This window comes from Spermophilus citellus (genome assembly GCF_964194105.1).
Source record: "Spermophilus citellus genome assembly, chromosome: 2".
Classification (NCBI taxonomy): domain Eukaryota; kingdom Metazoa; phylum Chordata; class Mammalia; order Rodentia; family Sciuridae; genus Spermophilus; species Spermophilus citellus.
This window is the reverse complement of record NC_138183.1, coordinates 164,977,736-165,004,712: the sequence shown is the minus strand read 5'-3', so window position 1 is coordinate 165,004,712 and position 26,977 is coordinate 164,977,736. Positions and strand designations below refer to the sequence as shown.

General features: G+C 33.3%; 1 protein-coding gene across 2 annotated transcripts in view; it reads right to left on the bottom strand.

Annotated features, from left to right (window-relative positions):
- Positions 1–2,502: 2,502 nt before the first annotated feature.
- LOC308637740 (caspase-4-like) overlaps positions 2,503–26,977 on the bottom strand; it is a 27,727-nt gene continuing 3,252 nt past the window's right edge. Inside the window, exons 2-9 of one of the 2 annotated variants that reach the window (XM_081274483.1) lie at positions 21,768–22,022; positions 19,859–19,968; positions 18,933–19,106; positions 12,803–13,037; positions 7,386–7,526; positions 6,348–6,457; positions 4,558–4,654; positions 2,503–2,601 (exon numbers count right to left, since the gene is read on the bottom strand). In XM_081274483.1, coding sequence (XP_081130609.1) covers positions 2,600–2,601; positions 4,558–4,654; positions 6,348–6,457; positions 7,386–7,526; positions 12,803–13,037; positions 18,933–19,106; positions 19,859–19,968; positions 21,768–22,022 — 1,124 coding nt within the window. In that variant the 3' untranslated portion in view covers positions 2,503–2,599. The remainder of the gene's footprint in view (positions 2,602–4,557; positions 4,655–6,347; positions 6,458–7,385; positions 7,527–12,802; positions 13,038–18,932; positions 19,107–19,858; positions 19,969–21,767; positions 22,023–26,977) is intronic. The other variant, XR_014019677.1, reaches the window with a different exon arrangement.

Genomic DNA, 26,977 nt, shown 5'->3' with positions numbered 1-26,977 from the left:
GTGACATACGTATAGGAACACATTTGATATACGGGTATTAATTTTATATCCTGCCACTTTGCTGGATTCATTTATTAGTTCTAGAAGTTTTCTGTGGAATTTTTTGGATCCTGTTAATATGGAATCATTTTGTGGGAAGTTCTTCTTTTTATATTCATATTCTTTTAATTTTTTCTTCTGTCTGATTGCTCTGGCTAGAAGTTGAAGGATGATGTTGAATAAAAGTGGTGAAAGGGGGTTTCCCTGTCTTGTTCCAGTTCTTAAAGGGAATACTTTCACTTAGAATGATTTTGGCTTTGGGTTTAGCATAGATAGCTTTTACAATGTAGAGATGTGTTCCTAATATCCCTTGATTTTCTAGTGTTTGGAACATGAAGGGGTGTTATATTTTGTTAAATGCTTTCTCTGCATTTATTGAGATGTGTTATTCCTACTGTTTGAGTCCTAGGTAGGTGAGCCAAGAGAAGTGCTGCCTCACACTAATTCACCATCTTTGAGCCAATAATTTTGTTTTTAACTTCAGAATGTATAACAAAATTTTTAAAAAGTTATAGTAAGGACTATCTAGTTTTTGAATGGTTGTATAAAATAGATATCAGTGTATTAAAATTTTAAAATGTTTTGTTTGGTTAATATGTTTAAAAGGCAAGTAATTCAGTAGTATGGAAAAGCATACAATAAAAACCATCTTCTCCCGTTTACCCTCAGTCCCACATTCTAGTTGTAATTTCTCTGTTATTTCTGATAGTTTTTTATTTTTCCAGTGAAAATCTTTAGAACGCTTAATAATGCCTATTCTATCACTCTATCTCCTGATATATTAAGTAAAATAATGCCACTGACTACCATGTATGAAAAATGAAATGTGTCTCTATCTTATTGGTTACCATGACTCTCAGCATTTTTCTTGATTAATTTAGAAAATAGTCAATAATATATTCAAACTTCCTTTTTCTTCCAGCAGTATTGCTCATTAACTTAAATCTTCTGTATGTAATTTGATGACAGCTATCCCATGCCATTTTTCTCCATCGTTTAACACCTCCAATAATGTCATCATCTTGTTTTTCATTACCTTCATTATGCAAAAAGTACATAACACAAAATTTACCATCTTCACCATTTTTATGTGTTTAGTCCAGTGACATTGGACACATTCATAGTATTGTGCCACAGTCAGCACAAGGGAGCTCTAAAACTTTTTTTTCTTTTCATTTTGTACAACTGAAAATGTGTACCCACTAACTAATAAATGCTTGCTATGGTTTGAATATCATTTTAGCATGTTCCTCCAAAGACATATGTGCCTGAAACTTGGTTCCCAGTGTGGTGGCATTGAAATGGTAGAACTTTTAAGAGGTGGGGCCTAAGTGCAAAATAATTACACCATTGGGGGCCCACCTTTGTAAGGTATGAATGTTTATATCATGGAGTGAGTTGATTCTGGCAAGTCTTTTGGTTGTTATAAAGCAAGAATATGCCAAGTACTTGGTTTCCTTTCAGTTTCTCTTTCATGTTGTGATATAGCCATGGGGTCCTTGCAAGGATACTTTTTGGACCCTCCAGACATCAGAATCATGAGCCAAATAAATCTCTTTATTTTTAAAAGTACCCAGGCTCAGGTATTCAGTTATAGCAACATAGAAAGGACTAATACGTTCCCCACTTCTTCCTCTTCCTAGCCCCTGGCAACAAACATTCTGCTATCCGTTGATCTCTGTGAATTTGACTATTTTAGGTATCTCATAAATGTGGAATAATACAGTTTTGTTTTGTTTTTGTGGATTGCTTATTTTTTCTCACATAATATCTGCAAAGTTCATCTGTAGCATATGTCAGAATTTCCTTCCATTTTTAAGGCTAAATAGTATGCATACACACACATATTCATATTTGCACACATACATATACATACACACACATTTCACATTTTGCTTATCCATTCATCAGTTAGTAGATACTCATTTGCTTCCATGTTTTAGCTATTGTAAATAATGCTGCCTATGAAATGGGTATACAGATATCTGTTTGAGACTCTACCTTCTATACTTTGGGGTATACACCCAGAAGTGGGATTGCTACATTGCATGGTGATTCAATTTTAATTTTTTTAGAAACCACCATACTGTTTTTCACAGTGGCTACGTAATTTTACACCCCTACCAACAGTGCACAGTGGCTGTAATTATACCACATCCTTGAACAACAATTGTTATTTTCTGTTCTTGGGGGGTTTCATGTTTTATAGTAGCCAACTTACTGTGTGAGGTGATGTCTGCATAGAGTCCAGAGGATACAGATTTCTAATCACAGTTTTAGGCACCATCCCTTTCTATCCTACTGCTGGAGGTAAGTCACAGCTGGTTCTCTTTTCTCAGTGAAGTGCTGATATTTTATGAACCATAAGCTAGAAAATCCAGTCCGCTTTTCCCACTTCATTTTCACACACTCACCATGTTAATTGAAATCCTGTTGTCAATTAAGGAATACCAAAAGGCACTGTTAATTTGTTTTCATTTTTATTGAAATAAAAATGTTTAAATACATGTACAAAAGTGCTTCTTAAAGTTGATAAAGGAAGGCTGGGCTGCCTGTGGTTTCCTGCCGAAGAAATAAAGGAGAGAAGGTCAAGAGGTTGCAGCCTTTGTTCCACTTGTTACCATGACTATTCCATTGTCTCCCATGTGCTTGCTGATACCCTTGATATCCACCTGTGTCCTCTGTACTCTAGTCAGGAAATGGCACTTAAAGTGAACTTTGCAAAACCTAAGTTATAGTATATCACTTCTCTGTTCAAAAGCACTTGAAGGGTTTTCTTTCTCACTCAGGACAAAAAAATAATTAATATTTGCTATGGGATCACCAAAGCCTTTGGCTCAGGCTCATCCCCATTTCTCTGAATTTGTCTCTGCCATTTTTTCCACTCTCATTCTTCTCTGGCTACACTGGTTTCTTGCAGCTCTTTAAACATAGCAAGCACATCTCTGCACCAGGGCATTTTTACTTGCTTTTGTCCTGGGGTGGGACACTTTTCCTGGGTAAGAATCACAAGGTTTATTTCCCCTCTCTGTCCATTCTTTGTTCTGATTTCATCATTTCAAATAATGCTTTCCTGAATAACCTATCATTAGCAGTACAACCTCTACCTCTTGGTGTCCCCCTTTGCTTTTTTATTTTCTACTTTACTCTTATCTCTCTGTGACTTGATAAATTTATGTATTTATGAATTCAGATCCTGATTATACTTATTAGACTATGAGATCTTTGAGGGTAAAGTTTCCATTTACTTTGTTCCCTGGTATGTTTCATGCATCTGTAACAGAACCCGATAGTCTGACAAATATTAGTCAAAAAATAATTCAGTTCTCAAATGTGGTCCTATTGGATGAATTAGATAATAAAGCCTGTCCTGAAATATATTTGCAATTTTATGACTAAAGTGTCAGAAAACAGGGATAAAAGATGAATTCAGTACATATTTTGAAATAAATTTTAAAATAATGTGAAATTTAAAGTATGTTTTTCAGAGGGATCAATAATATGATAGGGTGTGATGATATAAAGCTGTTGTGAGTAAATAAAGTAATCATTGGGTCTAAATTAATTTATCCACTTATCCACTCTAAAATATTTTAATAAAAAATGTTTGAGGGTTAACATGAAAGCTTAAAGGAATTACTGAGAAGTAATTGAGGATCTGAGGTATACTGTGAGTGATTTGTCATTTACAGTGTGAGAACAGCACAAGAACCAGAGCACACAGGGTACAAGTCAAGGATATATGTTGTTGTTTTCCAGAAATGAGGATTAGACCCAAGAGTGCTTTACCATTGAGTAACACCCATCCACAGTTTTTTTTAAATTTATAATTTTTATTTTGAGACAGGGTCTTGCTAAATTGCTAGGCTGATATCAAACTTATAGTCCTTCTGCTTTAGCCCCTGAGTGATTGGAATTACATTTCGAGGCTGTATTTTATATTGTTTGGTAAAGTAGCTCAATGCCACCAATGTGACACTTTTGGTCCACTCTGTGGACCAAAGAGCTATTTCTTCCATATTCAGCCCCCTCCTTTGTTTTCTGTTTATTTTTAGGGTCTGATATAACATTTGGCAACACTGTGTGTGTGTGTGTGTGTGTGTGTGTGTGTGTGTGAATGCATGTAGGTATAAGTGTGTGCATGTGCATTTTGTGTATGAGACAGCTCAAGAGAGAGAAAGGGAATTGGGAGGGCTAATGAGAGATAAATGAATATGTAACAATTTAAGCATAAGTACATTTGTATTTTAATAATTGCTATTCAGGATCTTTCATTGTTTATCATTTTTTGCCTTGGTTTTGCCTCCTTGATTGATTGATTGATTGCTGTGTTGGTTGTGGAGGTAAAGGGGATTCAGATGCATACAAGGAGAATAAAAACTAACAGTCATCACCAACTATGTCAACAAAGAATACTAGGTTGATCATTGAAGCAATCAGGTGCAATTGGTCACTAAACTTTACCACCAATATGACCCTCCTACCTATTTCACTTCCTAACACCAATGCAGGACTTACAATAGCCAGGAAAGAGGTAGAAAGGTTTTGTCAAGGTTACTCTCTCAACAGTGGGCATCTGGGCTCGAACACCTGGTTCATCAAATGAACTTCTTACCTAAAACCAAAAACAGCTCTAGATGAGATAAGCCTTATAAATTCACAGAAAATATTTTGCACCATAAACCAGAAAATTCCAGGAGTGGAAAGGACACTCCTGGGGCTGATGAGACCAAACAAATGGATATTCTACCTTGCTGATACTTCTAACCTTCCTCTCAGAATTGAGAACCCATATAGGACTGTAATCTTTACTTAAAAAATAACAACTGCCTCATCCAAGCCCTTTCTATTTCCATTTCCTCTCCTTTCTATTTGTGAATTATAAACCTCACCGTTAATTATTCCTGGAGGTCTGTTAATGAGGATTGGATTTAGAAGAGTCCCTGTTTTTAACCCTCACACAGGATGACTCCTCAATTTGAGGAGAATTGATTCACAGGATTGTCTTCAAGACTTGAATACAGAACAGCTTTGACTTCCACCCCTGCAACGAGCTGACCTCTGAAGTCTTGTCCGGGACTGATCAGTGAGATCTTCCTTACCCTAAACACACTATTTTTGGTCTTTTTTCTAGGAGCATCCTGAAAGTACTATGTCTAATTTTTATTCATCCAACAGGACTTAACTTTCTAGGTTCCTATTTGCAGAAACCCTGTCTTGTTACAATAGAATATTCTCCAATATTCTCATAAGTACATCTCTTTTCCCAGGGAAGTATTACTGTCCTCTACAGTATTAAATTTTAAAACAACCACAGTTTCCTGTGTTTTTTAATTAATTTATTTATTTTTAGTTGTTGTTGGACCTTTATTTTATTTATTTATATGCGGTACTGAGAATCTAACTCAGTGCCTCACACATGCTAGACAACTGCTTTACCACTAAGCCACTACTCCAGTGTCTCCTATGTTCTTAATACCAGTCCCTCCTCTGTAAAAAAAAAAAAAATGAGCATTCATTCATTCATTCATTCATCTATTTATTCAATTAATATTAATTGAATATCTGTTTGGTGCATGTTGACATGTTCAGCAAATTCTTGCCTTCATGAAGCTTTCATGTGAGTGAGAAAATAAACATTTAAAAAGCCAAAACACGTAAATAAAATATATACTGAGTGGATGGTGGTAGGTACTATAAAGAAAAATAATTTAGGAACAAGGGTGAATAAGGAATGTCCAAAATCAAGGAAGAAGTATTAAGTCTCTCTTTCCTGATCATTCCATTTAAAGAGTGCATTTATTGTCTTCCACATGTTTAGGTCTTTCTCTTTATGGATATCATCATAATCTGTAATCACATACTTCTTTCTTGACCTACTTTTCATAATACCCATATGTCTGACAGCAATTTAAGTCCTGGGTGGTCTTAAGCTCACAATAGGTTTCATTTACCCCAACATCAACAGGAGAGAACCCATCCCCTTGTAGACCACCCCGTATGCATTTATTAATAAATTAAGCAACGAAAGTTAATGTCAAATACTTTTCATTCTCTGAATTCTAAGAATTCATAGCTTTCTATCCCATAATATAAAGCTTAGATTTTATGTCATTTTGTTGTACTTTGATCTCCCACTGTGGCACACTGGCTCCCTTTTCTAAACCTGATTTTAAATACCTGAATGACAGAAAACAGGTACTTTTTCTTGCTTGATACAGTACGTCACTGACATGTGAAAGTTGAATAACAATATTGTTCTTTATGAATAAATAAATGGTTGAATTGAAAAGGAAAGAGAAGCTTACCCTCAGAAATATTTCCTCGAGGTGATTGCAGCAAGAATATTTCTGGAAGCATTTGATGAGTTCTATGATGAAGGGAGAGCCCCCAGTTTTGTATCTCCAGGACATGTTATCTGTGGAGATTTAGGTGTTATGGTGTCATGCCTTGGTCTGAGGGCTTTCACTATTTTCTCTGTTCAATTTATTTTGTGTTTTAGATTTGTTTTTTCTTTTTAAAAACATATCTTAGGAATTACCTTTTACAGGTTTAGGGGAAGCCTTTGTCATCCCACATTAACACCACAGGAAATCCATAAACACAGAGAATATTAAAATGAATAGAGAAAAAAAAGTTTCTGGGGGGGAGGTATATGTTTATGTCATAGATTTTGGTGATAAGTTCATATTATCTCTAAATTCATTAAGTTCTATACATTAAATCTGCACAGAGTTTTTGTATGTCAATTTTGCATCAGTGAAAATATTTTAGAAATAAGAATTGAGAGTTTGCAATTTAGGAAATGTGAATGTAAGGCTTCTAAAATGTTTATCTGCAGCCAAACTACTAACTGCTGTTACCTATTATTAGACTGAGTGAGCCTCCCCATGACATTATCTACTCTTTTAAAAGAGTATCCACTTTCCTACTGAAACATGTAACAGCATCATACATGGACAATCAAATTGGAAATATGGAGAAAATGACTTGGAATTGATCACATGAGATGGGGAGACCAGTTCTGGGGCTCATAAAATCTCCACTAAAAATGTTAAATAGATTTAGTAGAAAATGGCATCAGTCATATGTGCTTAAGTGGTGTGTAGTTAAGGGATTCCTTGTATTGGGTTGCTTTAATATTTGGGCATATCTTTGATTGTAAAGTGTAATATAGAAAATAAAAGAACATTTTTTAAAGTGTTGAATAAGATTTATGTAAAATATATCAAAAGCCTTCAAAATGTCTCTCAGACTATTGCTGCACAGGGCCTATCTTGATTTCCTAAAATCATTGAAAAGTAGCCTTAGGACCATAAATGTCTGTCTGTAACTGAAAGACATACGTGGGGTTGATGAATAGAAAGCAATGAAGTCCTTCTCCACATGGGTCTTGTAAACACCATCTTCATCCAGGTTCATCTGAGAGTATGAGGAGCTGTCTTCCAGGGCTGGAGAGTCTCCAACCCATGTTTCGCCTCTGTTTCCTGTAGAGACATCAACTATCTGCACCCTGTGCCCCCCTCAGTATGACTGTCACAATTGTCCACCTTGATCTTTTGAATGTTCACCCAATTAGTTACACACACCACTGTCTCCAGAGAGAGAAGAGTGAGAGAGGGCATTATACTAACAAAGAATTAACATATCACAAAAAGAAAACAAACCATTTTTTTCAAGAAGAATAAAGAAGGTTAAAGCCTTATCTGCATAGTTTCAGAGTATAGCTATCAGTTTTTAGTAAAATTATTTTTGCTTTAAATAAAAAAAGAGCCAGGCATGGTGGCACATGCTTTTAATTCCAGTGGCTCTGCAGGTGAGGCAGGAGGATCACTAGTTCAAAGCCAGCCTCAGCAAAAGTGAGGTGTTAAGCAACTCAGTGAGACCCTGTCTATAAATAAAATACAAAATAGTGCTGGGGATGTGTCTTAACGGAATAGTGCCCATGACTTCAATCTCCAGTACCCAGAAAAAAAAAAAAGCAACAGTAGCTCCCAATAGCCACCAGGAAACTAAAATTTAACTGCTATCCCTCATGTCCCCTAAAAAACCTACTTACTTCATCATCAATATTATATATAAACAGGGTGCTGCTGTTATATAATGGCTCCACTTTCTTTCTTTTTAAAAATTATTTTGCTATATAATTATTAACATATTAATGGTACAAGTTAATTGATTTCACTGAAACATTTCTACACATGTATATATTATGTCTACTTCCCTTCTACCCTCTTACCATTTCTTGTTATCTGCTCTACACCCAGATCCCTCCTTATTCCCTAATAATCCCTCTTCTTTTTTTAGTTCTGTTTTCTTTTGTTCTCGCTTATGAGATAAAACATGTGATACTTCTCTTTTTGTGTCTGATTATTTTGCTTAACATCATGTACCCAAGATGGATTCTTTTCCTGCAAGTGGCACAATTTCATTCTTCTTTATAGTTGAATAATATCCCTTTGTATGTGTGGATATATGTGTTTTATATACATATATGAAAGTGTGTATATATATGCATGTTTTCTTCATCCATTCATCTATTGATAGGCACCTAGGCTGATTCCATATCTTAACTATTATGAATAATGCTGCAATAAACACAGGAAGCAGCATTCTCTCTTTTGTATGCTGACCTCATTACCTTGAGGAATAAGCAGAGGCCGGTATAGTTAGATCCTACAGTAGTTCTACTTTTAATTTTGGAGAAATCTACATACTGTGAAAAACATCAAATTACCTGGAAAGAACAATTGAGAGGAGGAAAAATTGAATTTGGGCTCATAACTTTAGAGGTTCAGTTCACAGTCATTTGACTTCATTACTCTCAGGACTTCATCCTCTCAGGACCAGAACGTCATGGGAGAAAGGCATAGCAGAGGAAAACTTTTCAGCTCATGGCAGCCAGAAAGCAGAGAGGGGGAGAGAGGAAGGGACCAGGGAGCGGGTAAACGCTTTCAGGGTGTCCTCCAATGACCTACTTCTTCTAACTAGGTCCCACCTCCCTGTAGTCCATTCAGCTATCAGTGGATGAATCTAGCACATGGACTAATCCTCTAATGAGGTCAGAGCCCTAATCATTGCTTAACATCCCTATCTCTGAACCTTACTGTATTGGGGCCATGCTTCTAATGCGTGAGCTTTGGGGGCCATTCTAGTTCTAAATCATAACAGGCTCTTTTTTCTCTACATCCTTGCCACCATTTGTTATCTTTTGCTTTGTTGGTAATAACCATTCCAGTGGAATGAGATGGAATATCAATGTAGTTTTAATTTGCATTTCTGTTATAGAAAAAGATGTCAAACTTTTTTATAGGCTTTTTGTTCATTTGTACTTTTTAGAAAAGTATCTGTTCAGATCATTGGCCCATTAATTGGTTGAATTATTTGCTCTTTGGTTGTTACTTTTTTAAAGTTCATTATATATTCTGGATATATATTCATCCTTTTTCAAAGGAGTGGTTGGCAAAGATTTTCTCCCATTCTATAGGCTGACTCTTCACTCTGTTGTTTCCTTTGCTATGCAGAAAGCTTTTTAATTTGATGCTATCCATTAGTCAATTCTTGCTTTTGTCAGAAAATTATTGACTCTGACATTATCTTGTAGTATATCTACCATATTTTTCTCTCATAGTTCATGTCTTACATTAAAATCTTCCATTCACTTTGAGCTAATGTTTTGCAGGATAAAGACAAGCATCTAGTTTCATACTTCTGTGTGTGGATATGAAATTTTCTTGGCTCCATTTGTTGAAGAAACTATCTTTTTTCTAAAGTATGTTGTTGGCACCCTTGTTGAAAATCAGATGGTAGTAGATGAGTGGATTCATTTCTGGGTCTTTGATTTTATTTCGTCCTTCTATATGTCTGTTTTAATGCCAATATCATGCTGTTTTTGTGGCTTTGTAGTATAATTTGAAATCAGGTATTATGATTCTTCCAGCATTGCTTTTATTTATTTAATATTTTGTTTGTTTATTTATTTATTTATTTTTTGCTCAGGATTCCTTTCCCTATCTGGAATATTTTATACTTCATAAGAATTTTAGGATTGTTCGTTTTTAGTTCTGTGAATAATATCATTAGAATTTTTGTTTTATTTTGTTTTTATTGATTTGTTTGTTCAGTACTGGGGACTGAACCCAAAGACACTTTACCGCTAAACTATATTCCCAGCCTTTTTTATTTATTTTTTTTTTTATTTTAAGGGTCTGGCTAAGTTGCTTAGGTCATCACTAAGTTGCTGAGACTGGCCTTGAATTTATAATTCTCCTACTTCAGGATCCTAAGTCACCAAAATTATAGACATTTTGCCACCATGTCCAGCACTAGCAACAGTGTTTTGGTGGAGGTTTCTTTGAATCTATAGATTATTCAGGGTAATATTGCCATTTTAACACATTATTAATCCTCCACATTCTTGAATGTGAGAGGATTTTTCAACCTTCTAGTGTCTTCTTCAGTTACTTTTTTCAGTGTTTTATTATTTTTCATTCTAGAGGCCTTTTACCTCCTTGGCTAGGTTTATTCCTAGATATTTTATTTCTTTTGAGGCCATTTTGAATGCAATTGTTTTCCTGATTTCTTTCTCAGCAAGTTCTTATTTTTGTATAGGAGGACCGATTTTTGTATGTTGATTATTGTATTCTTCTACCTTACTGAATTTGTTTATCAGTATTTGTGAAGTCTTGAATGTTTTCTACCTGCAAATTGAGAAAATTTGACTTCTTCCTTTCAAACTTCCAACCCTGTTGTTTCTTTCTTTTGCCTAATTTCTCTGGCTATAATTTATAGTACCATATTGAATAACAGTGGTAAGCATGGATATCCTCTTCTTGTTCCTAATCTTAAAGGAAATACTTTCAGATTTTCTCATTTCTGTATGGTGTAGACTATGGGTCTGTCATATAGCATTCATTATGTTGAGATATAATTTTTCTGTATTTAATTTATTCAGGAATTTTTATCAGGAAGTCAGATTGAATTTTATCAAAGGCTTTTACTGCATCAATTGAGATGATTATGTGATTTCATCCTGGATTTGATTTATGTGCTTTATTATAGTTATTTATTTGGATATTTTGAACCATACTTGCATCTCTGGACTAAATTAACTTGATCATTGTACATTATCTTTTAAATGTGCTGTTCAATTTGCATTATTTTATTGAGAACTTTGCATTTATGCTTATCAGGGATATTCATCTGTAGTTTTATTTGTTGTTGTGTCCTTATCAGGTTTTATTAGCAGGATAATATTGGCTTCATAAAATGAGTTTGAAATTATTTCTTCCCTTTATATTTTATGAAATATTTTGAAAATCATTGGTGTTAATTCTTTTTAAAATCTGGTAGAACTGAGCAATGAATCCATCTAGTCCTAGGCCTTTCTTTGTTGGAAGTCTTTTTATTATTGCTTTAATCTCACTACTCATAATGATCCATTTAGGTTTTTATACACATTTGATTTTGTTTTATCAATTTATATGTGACTAGAAATGGCCCATTTCTTCTAGATTATCTAATTTATTGGCTTATGTTTTAAAAATGTTCTCTAATTATCCTTTATATTTTAGTGATATTTTTGTCTCCTTTTTCATGTTTAGCTTCATTTAGTTCAATCTTGTCTTTTGTGAGGGGCAGAGGTCAGTTTAGCTAAAATTTTGTTTTATCTTTTCAAAGAAACAATTCATTTTTTTATTGTTGATACTTTGTACTATCTTTGTAGTCTTCATTTTTTTCTCCTCTGATCTTTATCATTTGTTTCCTTCTATTAAATTTGGTTTGATTTCTTGATATTTTAAGCCCTTGAGATGTATGACTGTGTTATTTATATAAAATGTTTCTGTTTGTTTCTTGATGTAGGCACTCACTGCCATAAACATCCCCCTTAGTACTGCTTCTGCGATGTCATACAGGTTCTCGCATGTGGTGTGTCCATTTTCACTTGGTTTTTATATTTTTACATTTCCCGTCCCTGATTTCTTCAATAACTTACTCACCGTTCATTCAAAACCTCCATGTGCATAATATCTTTAGTTTTTCTTACTGTTCATTTCTAGTTTCATTTCTCTGTGACAGGTTCAAGAAATTATTTTACTTTTTTTTTTTTTAATTTGTAAGGACTTGTTTATGACCTAATAAAGATTATATTTTGGAAAAAAGTTCCATGTGCTCCTGAAAATAATGTGTTCTTCAAATGTTGGATGAAATATTATATAGATGATTGTCAAGTCCATTTGATCTATAATGTTTCCCTGGTTTTTCTTTTTGGTGGTGGTGTGTGTCTGGAAGAGCTATGTATTGGTGAGAGTGGGTCAGTGAAGTCACTCACTATTATTATATTAGAGAATTTCCTTACTTTCAAATGCATTTCATTAAAATGATAATGTCCCAGAGTTTTAATATTTATGCTTAACAGACTTAGGAATTCTGGAATTCTCTTTCATCACTTACAATGAATTAAAATTATATAAAAATGTCTTCACTGAATTAGAGAAAATTATATTCCCTGCTTTTATAATTATGTCAATATGAATCCTAATGTTATGTATAACTAAAAAAATAACAAAAGGGAAAAAAGCGAACAAAATGTCTTAACTGACAAGAAAAATTCTCATAATATCACTGTAAATGGGATTTTCTAATAATTAAATTAATTTATGTACAGTAGATAAGGCCTATGATTATTTCTGTAGACATAAAACATCCATCATAGTGTCCTGCACACCTTCAAAATTATTTTATCTTCCATCTCAGAACTCACCACCTCTGCAGGCCTGCACAATGATGACCTTGGGTTTGTCTTTAAGCGCAATACAGTTACAGTTGTTGAATATCTGGAAGATGCTGTCATAAGGTAGCACATCTTCGTTTTTCTTACTATGCAAAGTTCCACAGATTCCATGAAGGGTGCCATGAGACATAAGCACCAAGAACATGCTGTCTGAGGATTTGTGCTCTGGTAAGTCAGCAAATTTCATCAGCTCCAACTTCATATCCTGTGAAAAGGCCAATTTCATACTTTAATAAGAGATATTAAAGTCAATCTGACTTCCTAGATTCACTACAAGCATTCAAGGAAACACACATAATTTTTATCATGGTATCTTTACATAGTGGTTACTCAATAGTGATAATTGTTTTATTTTTCTTTCTCAATAGGACAGTAGGTTCAAACTTTCTGATCTTAATGACATATTATAAACTGTCTTCTTAATGTATTATATATTCATGAATGTTACTCACAATATTTCTTCCTTTCTCCCTCTATCTTTTCTCTCCTTAACTAACTGGAGTCTTATGTTTTAAATGCATCATACCACTTTCCTTCTTAACCCCTTCCTATATGCTTAAACTAAAATAGAAAGCTTCTGGCCTGATTGTATTCCACTCTCCTGCTATACTCCTGCCCTTGCTTGTCTTGCTGGTCTCTTTCCCATACTATATTCTCAGCTTAGCCCTTTCAATTTCTAATTAATTATTGGGGTCAGGACCCATGCCAATCATTTTTTGTCTAGATGCATGTAATTAAGGATATTTGAAGTTGAAAAGGGACATAGAGATCCTGGGAATTAGTAGACTAGAGGGATCCATCTATATGGTAGCTATTCTTAGATTGAATAAGAACAACAGTTCTGGGTCTGCACATTGGGAAAGTACTTACAAGGGGCACTTTCATTTCAAATTGGTGGTCTGAACTCTGTGATAAGGAGCAAGTCCTAAAGGGATAGAACCGGGACTAATCAGGGTTGGGCAGAAAGGGTGACCTGCAGTGTCCTGTTACCAGCTCTACTACATCTCCTATGCCCACAAGGATCTGAAGAAACTGCTAAAGTAATCTGGAGACTTTTCACACACCTCTTCCAAGGACAGAGACAGAGGTTTTCAGAACAAGGGATGCAGCACAATCTGGATTGTTCCACAGACTCACTGGGCGAGAGGCCTTTCCAGTAGCACCTGCCAGAGTTGCAATCCCATCCCCAATTGGAAGAACATAGTCATACTGAAGTGAATCTGTTCACAACAGTTCACACTCCCTCCAATACTTTTTTCCAGGTAAGGAGGGGGTAAAGTTTAGAATACAGATGTTCTTATCAAGCTTGGCTAGTATAGGAAAGAGCTGAGAACTAACAAATAGTATGAAAAGTGTGCCATGCAAACATTCTCATAGCTGGATAATTCTAAACTTGAAACATTGGAAAGAAATTTCTCCTTTTTTTAAAACCTCAGTAAGAAGAAAACATGTTTTTTTTATGATTTCAAAGTGATTTCTAGTGTTTTCCCTCATTATTATTTTCTTTTTCAGAGTTGTATCTAATTTACTTATTTTGTCAATAAATTGTATTCTTTCTCAATAGACCTTTTCTTCTTTTCATTTCCATTCCCTTCTCTGCCATTCTTTTTCCGTCCTCATTTTAAATTCTGTCTCACTTACTTTCTCCACCATTTTTTCTTTCTTGTTTTTGTCCCTTCTTTGAATAAAATTTGATATTGAGTATACTACCATTAATATTTAACCTGTCAGTTTATTTTATATTATGTCTTACCTACTTCTTTCATTGCTTAATAGAGTTGTAGAGATTATTGGTAATTAGTTTTTTTAAACATATGTTGACATATGGTTTGCTATTATGCTATCACTGTTACTGGAAGTTACTCTTTTCTCTCAGAGCACTGGTGGTTGAACTTAGAACCTTGATTATGCCAATTGGATATTCTCAAGACAAGATATACCTGCCAACTCAGAGTAGATTGTAAAGAGATAATGACTCACTAAAGAATTTCATAACTACTAAACCAACATTGCAAAAGATGCTTAAAGAAATCCTATACATATAAGTAGATGGTATTAACAACCAAAAAAGATCATGAAAGAATAAATCTTGTTAAAAGACTAGATAAGCAAATACAAATTAGGATTGAATTAGACATTAGAAGTAAATCAAAATGGTAGAGAATAATAAATGCCTTCCTATAATAGCACTGAATGTTAATAATTTCAACTCTTCATTTAAAAGACATAAATTTGAAGATTTGATTTTTTAAAAAGACCAAACTATGTATTCCCTACAAGAAACATAACTCATAAGCAAATACATTAACAGGTTAAAAGTGAGAGGATGAAAAATTATATTCTATGCATATGGAACCCAAAAGCAAACAGTACTTAATTACCCTCATATCTGACAAAATAGACTTCAAGCCAAAATAAATCTGAAGAGACAAATGAAAGTCACTATAAACTTGTAAATGGAATAGTCCAACAAAAAGATATAATGATAATAAAAAGTTATGCCCCAAACTTTGAAGTACCTACTTACATAAACCAAACTCTGTTCAACATAAATGTTCAGATAGATTCCAATAGAATAAAATTTGGTAATTTCAATACATCTTTTAACAATAGAAAGATCATCAGCTATAAAATGAGCAAGAATTTAAAACATGATAAATCAAATAAAATTAACAGACATCTATAGAACATTTGATTTAACAATAGCTGAATTTACTTTCTTCTCAGATGCTATTTTGGAACTCTTTTCCAAAATAATCCACAGCGTAAGCTATAAAACAAGATTTGGCAAATAAAACTGATTGATAACAATCCCTTGAATTTTAACAGATCATAATGGAATGATATTATAAAACAACACAAGAAAAAACTAAAGCATATAAACCCATGAAAATAGATTGAAACACTTCTATATGATGAATGCATCATCAAGGAAGGCATAGAAAAAATTAAAACATTTTTAGAATCATATAAGAATATAAATAGTATATACCAAGACCTCTTTGACACTAGAAAGGCAGTTCTATGAATAGAGTCCATAATAATGAATGCCTATATTAAAAAATCAGAAAGGACTCAAGTAACCTACTGATGCAGCTCAAGGTCTTAGAAAACAAGAACAATCAATTGCACAACCAACAACAAGAAGGAAATAAAAAAGATAAGAACCAAAATTGATGAAGTAGAAAACAAAAATACAAAGGTGTGGCTCTTTGAAAAGAAAATAATATTTGTAATCTCTTAATGTCATTGAAATCCAGAAAATCGATATGAACTACATCAAAAAAGTATATTCCAATAAACAGAAAAATTACGAGGAAATGGATAACGTTCTAGACACATATGACCTATCAAAATTGACCCAAGAGGGAGAAAAAACTAAATAGGCCAATAACAAGCGATGTAAATGAAGGAGAAATAAGAAGTCTTCCAGAAAAGAAAAGTTCAGGACCAGATGGATTCCCATCTAAATTCAACCAGATATTTAAAGAAAAATTAATGCCCATGCTCCTCAAATTATTTCATGAAATAGAAACTGGTGGAACACTCTGTATTTATTCTGTGAAACAAGTATCACTCCAATACCCAAACCAGATACAAATATATCAAGGAAAGGAAGCTAGAGACCAATAACCCTGTTAAACATAGGCAGAAAGTCTGTAATAAAATATTGGTAAATCATATTCAGAACGCATTAAAAAGATTGCACATCATGACCAAGTTGGTTTCATTACAAGGAAACAGGGTGGTTCAACGTATGCAAATAAATAAATGTAATTCACCCTAAAATAGAATAGACACAGAGAAAACCTTCAAAAAATTCAGCATCCATTAATGACAAAAACATGTGGAAGCTAGGGATAAAAGGAACTTAAATAACATTATATGGGCTCTATACAACAAGCCCAAAGCTAACATTATAGTGAATTGGGGCCATCTAAAAGCATTTCCTCTAAAATCCGAAAAAGCCAAAGTTATTAATTCTCACCAGTCTTATTCAGTGCAGTAATTAAAATTCTAGCCAGGGAAATTAGGCAATAAAATGAAATAAAAATGATACAAATAATAAAGGAAAAAGTCAAATATCACAGTTTGCAGATTATACATTTCTATAATTAGAAGATCCTAAAAGCTTCACCAAAAGTCTTCTAGAGCTGGTAAACAAATTCGGTAAACTAATAGGATACAAAATTAACATACAAAAACAAGAATTTTTCTATAATCCAAGAGTGAATTTGCAAAGAAAGAAATAAGAAAAATAATACCTATAATAATAATCTCAAAAAATACTAACAATGAATCTAAACAAAAATGAGAAAAACCTCTTTAGCATATATAGAAAAAATTGAAGAATACGCTAGAAGATTGAAAGACATCCTGTGTTCATGAATGGACAGAATTAATATTGGTAAAATGGCTATATTACCAAATTGCATTGAATTACCAGATTCAATGCAATTTCCATTAAAGTACCAATGAAATTTTTTACAGAACTAGAAACCTGCTCCTTAGATTCACATGGAAGAATAATAGACCTAGAATAGTCAACATGACACTGAGCAAAAGGAGCAACACTGGAATCATCATAATACCCAATTCCAAATTATATATTTCAAATTATAGATATGTAATAACAAAACAATACAGTACAGGAATAAAAACAGAAATACATAACAATGGGATAAAATAGAAGACCAAGAGACAAACCCCAACTGATACAGTCATCTAATCCTTGACAAAGGCACGAAAAAACATATGTTGGAGAAAAGATAGCCTCTTTAACAAGTGGTGCTGAGAAAACTGGATATCCACATGTAAAAGAATGAAACTAGATCCCTATCTTTCTCCCTGCACAAAAGGCAACTCAAAATGGATCAATAACTTACAATTATTAGACCTGAAACATTGCTACTGCTAAAAGAAAACAGGGGCAACCAACACATACATGCAGGCAACAATTTTCTCATCAAGATTCCTAAAGCTCAGAAAATAATTTTTTTAAAAAATAAAGAAAAATGGGATAGAATTAAGTTTAAAAATTTCGGTACAGCAACATGAACATTTACCAGCCTTAATAGAGAGCCCACAGATTGAGGGAAAATCTTTGCCATCCATTCTTCCAACATAGGATCTCTATTCACAATATATAAATAATTCATAAAATTTAAAACTAAAACAAAACATACAAATAACCCAATTGATCAATGGGCATGTGAACTAAACAGGCATTTATCAAAAAGAAATACAAATGGCCAAAAATATATGAAAAAAATATGTCAAATGTCTTTAGCAATCAAAGGAATGAAAATAAAAGATGCACTGAGATTTCAAGTTAGGATGGCTATCATCAAGAATACAAATAACAATTAATGCTAGTAAGAATGTGGGGAAAAAGGAACTTTTACACATTGTTAGTAGGGATGAAAATCTGTATGAATGTTCTTCAAAAAGATAAGAATGGAACCACCACAAGATATAGCTATACCACTCCTTGCTATTCACCCAAAATAATTAAAGTGAGCATACTATATAAATATATTAATACTCATGTTTATATCAGCACAATTCACAATAGTCAAATTATGGTACCAATCTAAATGTCCATCAATTGCAAAATGAATAAAGAAAATGTGATACATACACACAGCCATAAAGAAGAATGAAAATACATAATTCACATGAAAATGTATGGAACTAGAGAGCATTGTGTTGAGTGAAATAAAGCAGACTCAAAAATTCAAGGGTTTAATGTTTTATCTCATATGTAGAAACTAGAGAGAAAGAAAAGGAAGAAAAGGGATCTCATGGAAATAGAAAGAGACCAATAGGATAGAGGCCGAGGGGAGAGGAGGGCAAAGGGAGATGATGAGGAATGAAATTGATCAAATTATGTGCATGTACAAATATGTCACAACAAATCTCATTTTTATGTATGATCATCATGCACCGATAAATTTAAAAAAATAAATAAACAGACATAAATTTAATTCTTTCATTTTGGTCACACATACTATATAAAGTTATTAAAATTTTTGCCTATCATGGAGCTAATTTGTTAGTAGAAGGATATACATGTTTGGAGTTAGTGAGGGGCTCTTACCTCAGCTTTAAGATTCTTTTTCACCTTCACAGTGTAGTCCAGGCTTTCAAGCAGCCTCTTCATTTCTGTGATGTCACATTCAGCCCCACTCCTCCCAGTAATATACTCAAACTCTATATTGCATATAATGAGCGCCTGACGGGTGCGATTATTTTTCTCCATTATTGGATAGATCTGTATGAAATGGATATATAGCAAATTTGATTTAGCTGAGCCCTTTTAAGTACCCATACTCCTTTGAGCATATGTTATTAGGTCTCATTTAGCTCCTTTCTCCCCTAAATTCTAAAAAAGATACATCTTCATCTCTCAAGTTCTAGATCCAGAATCAGGACACATCTGGAATGGTTACTCAAGAATCTTGAGGAAACTAGAATAATTCCTACATTCTCCTCCTCCTCTTTCTGTTCATCCAGTAAATCGTTCTCAGTATTCAAGGTTCTGATCAAATTTCATAAAATCTAAGATATATTTGCCATTGACTCCAGTAAAAAGAAAAAAATGAATGAAACAAATATCTTTTGGCAACTGCATTATTTTGACATTACTTTTAACACGTCAGCTTAAAATCCTTTAGAAGCTTTAATGATTTTTTAATGTTTTAAAAAAAATATCCTGCAAGTCTAGGCTTCCCAACTAGAGTACAAATAATAAATACTCAGTCATGTTATCTGATAAATATTTTGATTCTATGTGCACAGCTGAAATTTCATAACCACAAAATATGAGAGTGAATAAATCAACAATATGACTCATATGCCTTTTACTATGCAGAGAACTGGACTTTAACTGAAGCAATATGATCTTGTCCTTGCTCCAAATCATCTATGATAAAGGTAACTGTCCCACCTCCCTGAAGTTGGTGTTATATCCTTAGTGAGAGCAATTGCTTATTTCTCCTCTTTTTCATGCACAGATCACAGTACCTTTTTGGTGTTTTCATTATGCAGTCTCTGGAATTGCTCAGGAGAACAAAGCTTGAGGGTATTAGTTGATTCTGCTGGCTCAACTGCTCTGGATTTAGTTCCTGAATAAGCTGTAGGATGCATTACATTATATAAATTTTCATTTCTGCCTCTTTGACCCTATTTATCACCTGATAAAATTGAGAGAGTGGGAAATCTTAAGAATTTTAAATAACTAAAGACCATACTCACATCTAACCACAGGTATATGGAGATGTATTGTGACTGGGGAAGAAGAGAGAAAATTTTTTTTAAAGAGAGAGTGAGAGAGGAGAGAGAGAGAGAGAGAGAGAGAGAGAGAGAGAGAGAGAGAGAGAGAGAATTATTTTAATATTTATTTTTTAGTTCTCGGCGGACACAACATCTTTGTTGGTATGTGGTGCTGAGGATTGAACCCGGGCCGCACGCATGCCAGGCGAGCGTGCTACCGCTTGAGCCACATCCCCAGCCCCAAGAAGAGAGAAATTTTTGATAAAGAAAACTGATCCATTAAAAAAAATGCAAGAACAGATTCTCATAATTCTGAGGGAAATACCTCCAAGTTTTCAAGTCAAATTTGGCCTTTTCACATTCTGCAAAAACAATGATTTTTCCAGTGGTTTTACTTTATGGTTTTTACTCATTCATGTAGACTTCTGTGGTCTCTGAGCAAGAACATTATAAGTAAATATTTATCAGTGTGCTTTCCAATGGATATACAATGTGAATTGCATGTGCAATTTAAAATTTTCTACTATCTGTATTAACAAAGTAAAAATAAACAGGGAAAATCAATTTTAATAGTATGTTTTCTATGTCCAAAATAGTGTGTAGTATGTTCAAAAAATTATTATTTCAAGCTTTGTAACTAGATACAATTCAATGTCACATGTGGCTAGTGGCTACCATATTGGATAGTATAATATCCCATATTGGAAGAGTAGTTTGAACTCTGGAAGATCAAGTCTGTCACTGGTGACTTGTGTCTCAGAACTTTTGAACTCTAGCAATTCTCTTTATTCAATATGGGTAAAATGCTTTCAAAAAGTTATGCAATTTGGGACATTTTAAAGGGGTTTCCTTAGTCATAGTTGTAATTCACAGAAATGTGTAAGCATTGAAAAAGTCTAAATTTTGGCACTTACATAATAATCATAACTAACAATTGTCACATGCTTATCTTTCATTTGTTTATGCATCTTACATTAATTATTTGTTTCCTATGTGTCAAGAACTCTACTTATTGCTGTTACTCATTGAAAAAGAAATCAGGTATGTCCTAGTGGGAAAAACTTGATAGACATAGTCTTGTCTACTGAGATGGAAAGGGAATAGAAATGGAACAGATTTAATTAGGGGAGCAAGTTACTTCTATGAAATCAATGGAACATTTGAGCAGAAATATTGAACATTCAGTTAGAGCTAAATGAGTTTGGAATTTCTGGAGAAAATTTTGGACAAGAGCTAATATTTTGAGAATTATCATGTGTCTGTCAGTAGATGTTCCTAGCCTTACAAAGTCATATAAAGAAGTAATATATTATCCCATCTAACAGATACTAAGCCTGATAACTGAAGAGGTGGAAAAACTTATACAAAATTACCTAATTTACAAGGTGACAGAATCTTATTGTAGATTTCGCTTTCTATAATGTTTCTACTAGTGAACTATTTCTATGAACAGCCTGAACATAACAATAGCTTTTTAGCAATTTAGAAACTGGATCTCACCAGAGAAAAGGCAAAGTGGCCTATGAAAAGACAATGATTGCTTTTGTGAAAACTACATTCATGATGAAATGATAGGAGGATCATAGAGATTCTGCATGGGACTAGGTTTGAAAAATTCCGGAAATTTTGAGATAGCTTTTGTCAATGATTCCAGTCTTACCTTCTGTATCATTGGCCTTTTTGACCCCCTTAAGTAAACTCTGGATAACCGAGGGAACTGCCTCTTGGGGCTTCTGTCGTATGAAGTCCGCCACAATCCAGACCTTGTCTCTAGGTATGGCATTATTAAATTTTTTCTTTTCATCTTCTGGTAATTTAATCACATCTTTTTTCACCAAATTGTCCAAAAAACCAGTGATGGCTTTTTTGCTCTCGATTTCCAACTTTTTAAGTCGTTCTATTTCTTGTTTTTTTTCTGTCAGAAATAGAAAAAAATCCTTCAACTGTAGGCTAGGCTTTAAGAGTTTTACTCTCACCTTAGACACAGCCTTAACATAAAATGCAATCACCATCTCCAAAACAAACTGCTCACCTCTTCATTGTACCCATGGACATCTCACACCTCCTTGAATTTTAACAAACTATAGTGATTCCTTGTTACCTAAGTGTTGGTCTTTCTCTCTTTCTTTTCTTTTTTTTTTTTTTTTTTTTGGTTTGTTTGTTTTTTAAAGAGTTTCTTTTCTCCCAAATGTGGCATTGGGCCAAATGTTATGTCATCCACTGTTCTCATATTCTTGTTCTTTTATTTACAGCCTATGGTAGTCATGATGCTCCTCCTGGGATATGTGATCTCAGGAAACTCCATGCCTTTGTCTAGGCAATTAATTCCTCCCACTAGAGCATAGGCTTTTCCCGCTCCTCTGTATTGAGTTTCTTTAGTCAAGTGCTATCTTGGAATGCACATCATTTTATACAGTTGCTATACTCACACCTCAGAGCCTAAAAATATTGTAAAAGACTTCATATGCTTACTGAATATATAAATTAATGAACAAATAAAGGAATGCCCTTAAAGTTCTAATTCTTTAAAATTTTATTCTCAACCAAAAATCAGAATTGAATCTATGATGACAACCTTCCATATGGTAAATTATTTGTCACTGGGTTACTGTATCACTACTTCTTAGGACAATTTAAAATTTTATAGAGGAAAAGGATACAGATATCAAAGTATTAAATGAATCCTTTATTTTAATATTATCAATGGAAATTGGGAAGTTTGTAAATAGGAAGGCAGGATACCTGATCAGTTCTCAGTTAACTTTGTAAATATAGTTATTCAATCTTTCTAGATGTCAGGATGACTTTGACACAAAATGACATTATTTAAAGAAGATATCAAGACATTGAACAAGAACTTTGGCCTAGAAGTACCAGCCACATCATTCATACTATCTTGACTTATATTTTCAGCAAATGTTTATTGAGTAATTATTATGAGAAAGGCATATGGAAGCTGAAAACCATAATAAGTTTCCTAATATCAATTAATTTAATAAAAAATGAAATCTTATGCACTAGTTATGACTAGTTATGAAAATAATACATAGCAAACCAACATATATCAGCATTATTTCTAAGTCATCACATTAGGTTGTTTACAAATATTAATTGAAACCAGGATTCTCACACTAAACTAATTGATTAGTTATCACATACCTTTTTTAAATAATAAAGTGATAAATAAATCATAAAATATATGGAATTTAAGAAATGACTTTACACTAAGTACACAAATTGGTGTTCAAATTACATTCTTATTCCATGTTCTCTGTAGTTAAATATCACACAGTTTCAGCAACAATAGTCAAAATTTATTAAGCACACATCATGCCAAGTGCTTGACATAAATCTCACTAAAATATAATAAAAACTATCTCAAAGGTATATTACTATATCGTATCTCATACATAGAATCATGTGATAAGAATATAGGGTAACTAGTAACTGAGAAGCAAGATTAAAACCAAGGGTTTTAGAATTTAGAGGCTCTAGTCTTGAGTTATCAAGTGACATTACTTGAATTTGGTGAAAATTCCCTTAGGGAAAAACAAATGAATCACTTCAGAGACTCAGAAAAGATGCATAAATTCTAGCTGGTGAGATTATTGAGGCTCCATAGAAGAGGTGGCAGAAAAACACTGGTCTTGAAATGGAGAACATGAGTGTTGTAGAGTTTTTGAAGAGTTGAAAACAGTACTTAGGTTAGTGTGTGCAGTATCCACCCTGCCTGAGGTCTGGGCTTCTGTTTTGTTTATTTGTGTGCACAAGAAATAGTGAAGTATTGACTAAATGAATGATATGTAAAGTAACATGGTAAGCAATAAGAGATTTACAAAAGAATAAGGGCCTGAATAAAAGCTGTCAACATCATATTCAATAATCAAAAGTTGAAGATTTTTAATAAAATTGGGAACAGGGAAAATATGCTACCCTTGCTACTTTTATTCAACATAGTACTGGAAATCCTAACAGGAACAACTGGGCAAGAGAAAAAAATAAAAGGCATACCTATTGGAAAGGAAGAAGTTAAAATGCCCCTGTCTGTAGACCACATGATTTTATAGATATAAAATCCTAAAAAGTCCACCATAAATATTTTAGAACAAATAAGTAAATTCAGCAAAGTTTCAGTATGCAAAATCAACACACAAAAATGAGCAGCCTTTCTGGCCACTTACAACAAAATATCAGAAAAATAAGCTAAGAAGGTAGTTTTACTTAAAATAGCTGCAAAAATAGATAAATAAAATTCTAGAGAATAAATTTAAACAAGGAGGTGAAAACATATGCACTGAAAACTATAAATCCCTGATGAAAGAAATGGAATAAGACATGTAAATAAAATTATATCCTATGTTCGTGAGTTGGAAGAATTAATATTGTTATAATGTTCATAATACCTAATGTAACCTAAATATTCAATGCAATGCCTTTAAAAGTTGCAATGACATTTTTATAAAAATAGAAAAACATGCTAAAATTCAAGTGAACCCCCCACACACACACACATACACACAAATAGCAAAGACACTCTTAAGAAAATAAAGTTGAAGTCAATGTCCTGATTTCAAAATAGACCACAAAACTCGAGTAATCAAAACAGCATGGTACTGACATTAAAACAAAGACATGGACCAATGAACCAGATAGAAAGCATAGAAATAAACCCAAGTACTTATAGTCATTTGATTTTCAACGTAAGTGCCAAGAACACAGAGAGGGGAAAAGGTACTCTCTTCAATAAAAGGTTTTGGGGAAAACTGGATAGCCATATACAGAATAAAATTAGATCCTTATTTTACACCATATACAAAAATTAACTCAAAAAGAAGTTAAAGATCTACACTTAAAACCAGAAATTGTAAAACTTCTAGAAGACAGAAAGAAAGTTCCGTTGCTTTGGTCTGGGAAATGATGGATATGACCCTAGAAGCACAGGTAACAAAAGTATATATATATACTTTTGTTACCTGTGATTCTAGGGTCATATATACTTTTGTTACCTGTGCTTCTAGGGTCATATCCATCATATATGATTATATCAAACTAGAAAGCTTTTCTCTTTATAGAGAAAGGGAAACAACAGAGTGAAGACATGACCTACAGAATGGGAGAAAATATTTGCAAATGGTACATCTGGTCAGGGGTTCATATCCAAAATATATCAAAAAACAATAATAACAACAAGAAAAACCCTTAAATCACATAAAACCAAGACAAAAAAATGATTTTTAAATGGATGAAGGACTTCAATAGAAAGTTGTCAAAAGTTGTCAAAAATGGACAAACAAATTACCCACAGGTATTTGAAAAAAGTGTTCAACATCTGTAATCATCAGGGAAATGCAAGTTAAAGCCTCTATGAGACATCACTTCAATATCTAATCAAATGGCTACTATCAAAAAGATACAAATTCGATGTTGCAGAAAATATGTAGAAAAGGAACCCCTTGGACAGTGTTGATGGGAATGTAAAATTAATATAACCACTATGGAACAGAATATGGGGTTTCCTGAAAAATACTAAGTAGAACTACTGTATGATCTAACAAGTCTACTACTGGGAATATATTCAAAACATATGAAATTAGTTTGTTGAATGTTTTTGCACTTATAATATTTATTGCAGCAGTAGTCACAACAGCCAAGAAATGGAATCAGTGTCAATATCTGTGGACAGAAAAACAGATAAGAAAAATGTAGTATCTATACACAATGGAATACTATTCAGTCATTAACAAAGGAAATTCTGTCATTTGTGAAAACATGGACAAAATTGAAAGATATTATGTTGAGTGAAATGAGGTAGGCCAGGCACAGAAAGCTAAATTCCACATGATCTCACTTATACACAGAATCTAAAAAAGTAAAACTCATAGAAATGGAGACTAGAAAGTGCTTACAAGAAGGAAGTTAGTTTGGAAGATATTAGTCAAAGGAATCCAAATTATAATTATGTAAGAGAAACAAGCTCAAGAGATCTATCGGGCAAAATGATGATATAGTTAATAGTGATGTACTGTATCATTTAAATTTTTTCACAGAGTAAATTTAAAGTGTCCTCACACAAAATCTGATAAACATAGGAGTCAATACATATGTTGTTTATCTCTGTTTAGGCATTCTACAGTGTACATGTATTTTGAAACATAATAAGCATATTTAATTTTATTTTGCCAGTTAAAATAAATAAATACATAAATTATAATTAACATGATAAAGAGGTTCGGATTATTTATTTTATAATTTACATAATATTATTGAACCAATTGTAGATTTTAAAGAGTAGATTAATGGCTCTCACATGTATAGAGTCAGCCTAGACATGGAACCCAGGACAGAGTACCATTTGTCTGAGAGTCAATGTGATATATTTTCTCCATATCCCACAAACTCATTAAATTAACTTTTAAAAGTGAACTCACTTTAATTCCCTTCTTTCATTTCCTTACTACTAAATAATATCTAACTTCCAATATATGAAATTATCGAAACCTGGTGCTGTACACATCTTTTACCTTATTTATAGCTTATTTTCTATCACCGTTCATATACTGATTTCATCTGCTAAATATGTGCAAAATTCTAACTGTTCAATTCTCCTCTTCAGACCAACATCTTTCTCTTCTTAATTACCCCAAGAGCCTTTATATCCTTTTTATCCCCTTCTTATCTATTTTTCACAAGGAAGCAGAGTGAGTATTCCACTGTTAAGAGATCATCAAACCTCTCAATTTAACCTGATTTAGGTGTCATCATTCAGCCTCATCTTCTGATCCTGTCTTCACCTTGCTCACTACATTTGAAATATTCTGCCCTTCTTTTTTTTCTAGAAAACCTCTGCTACTGGATCCCTTCATTTTCAAT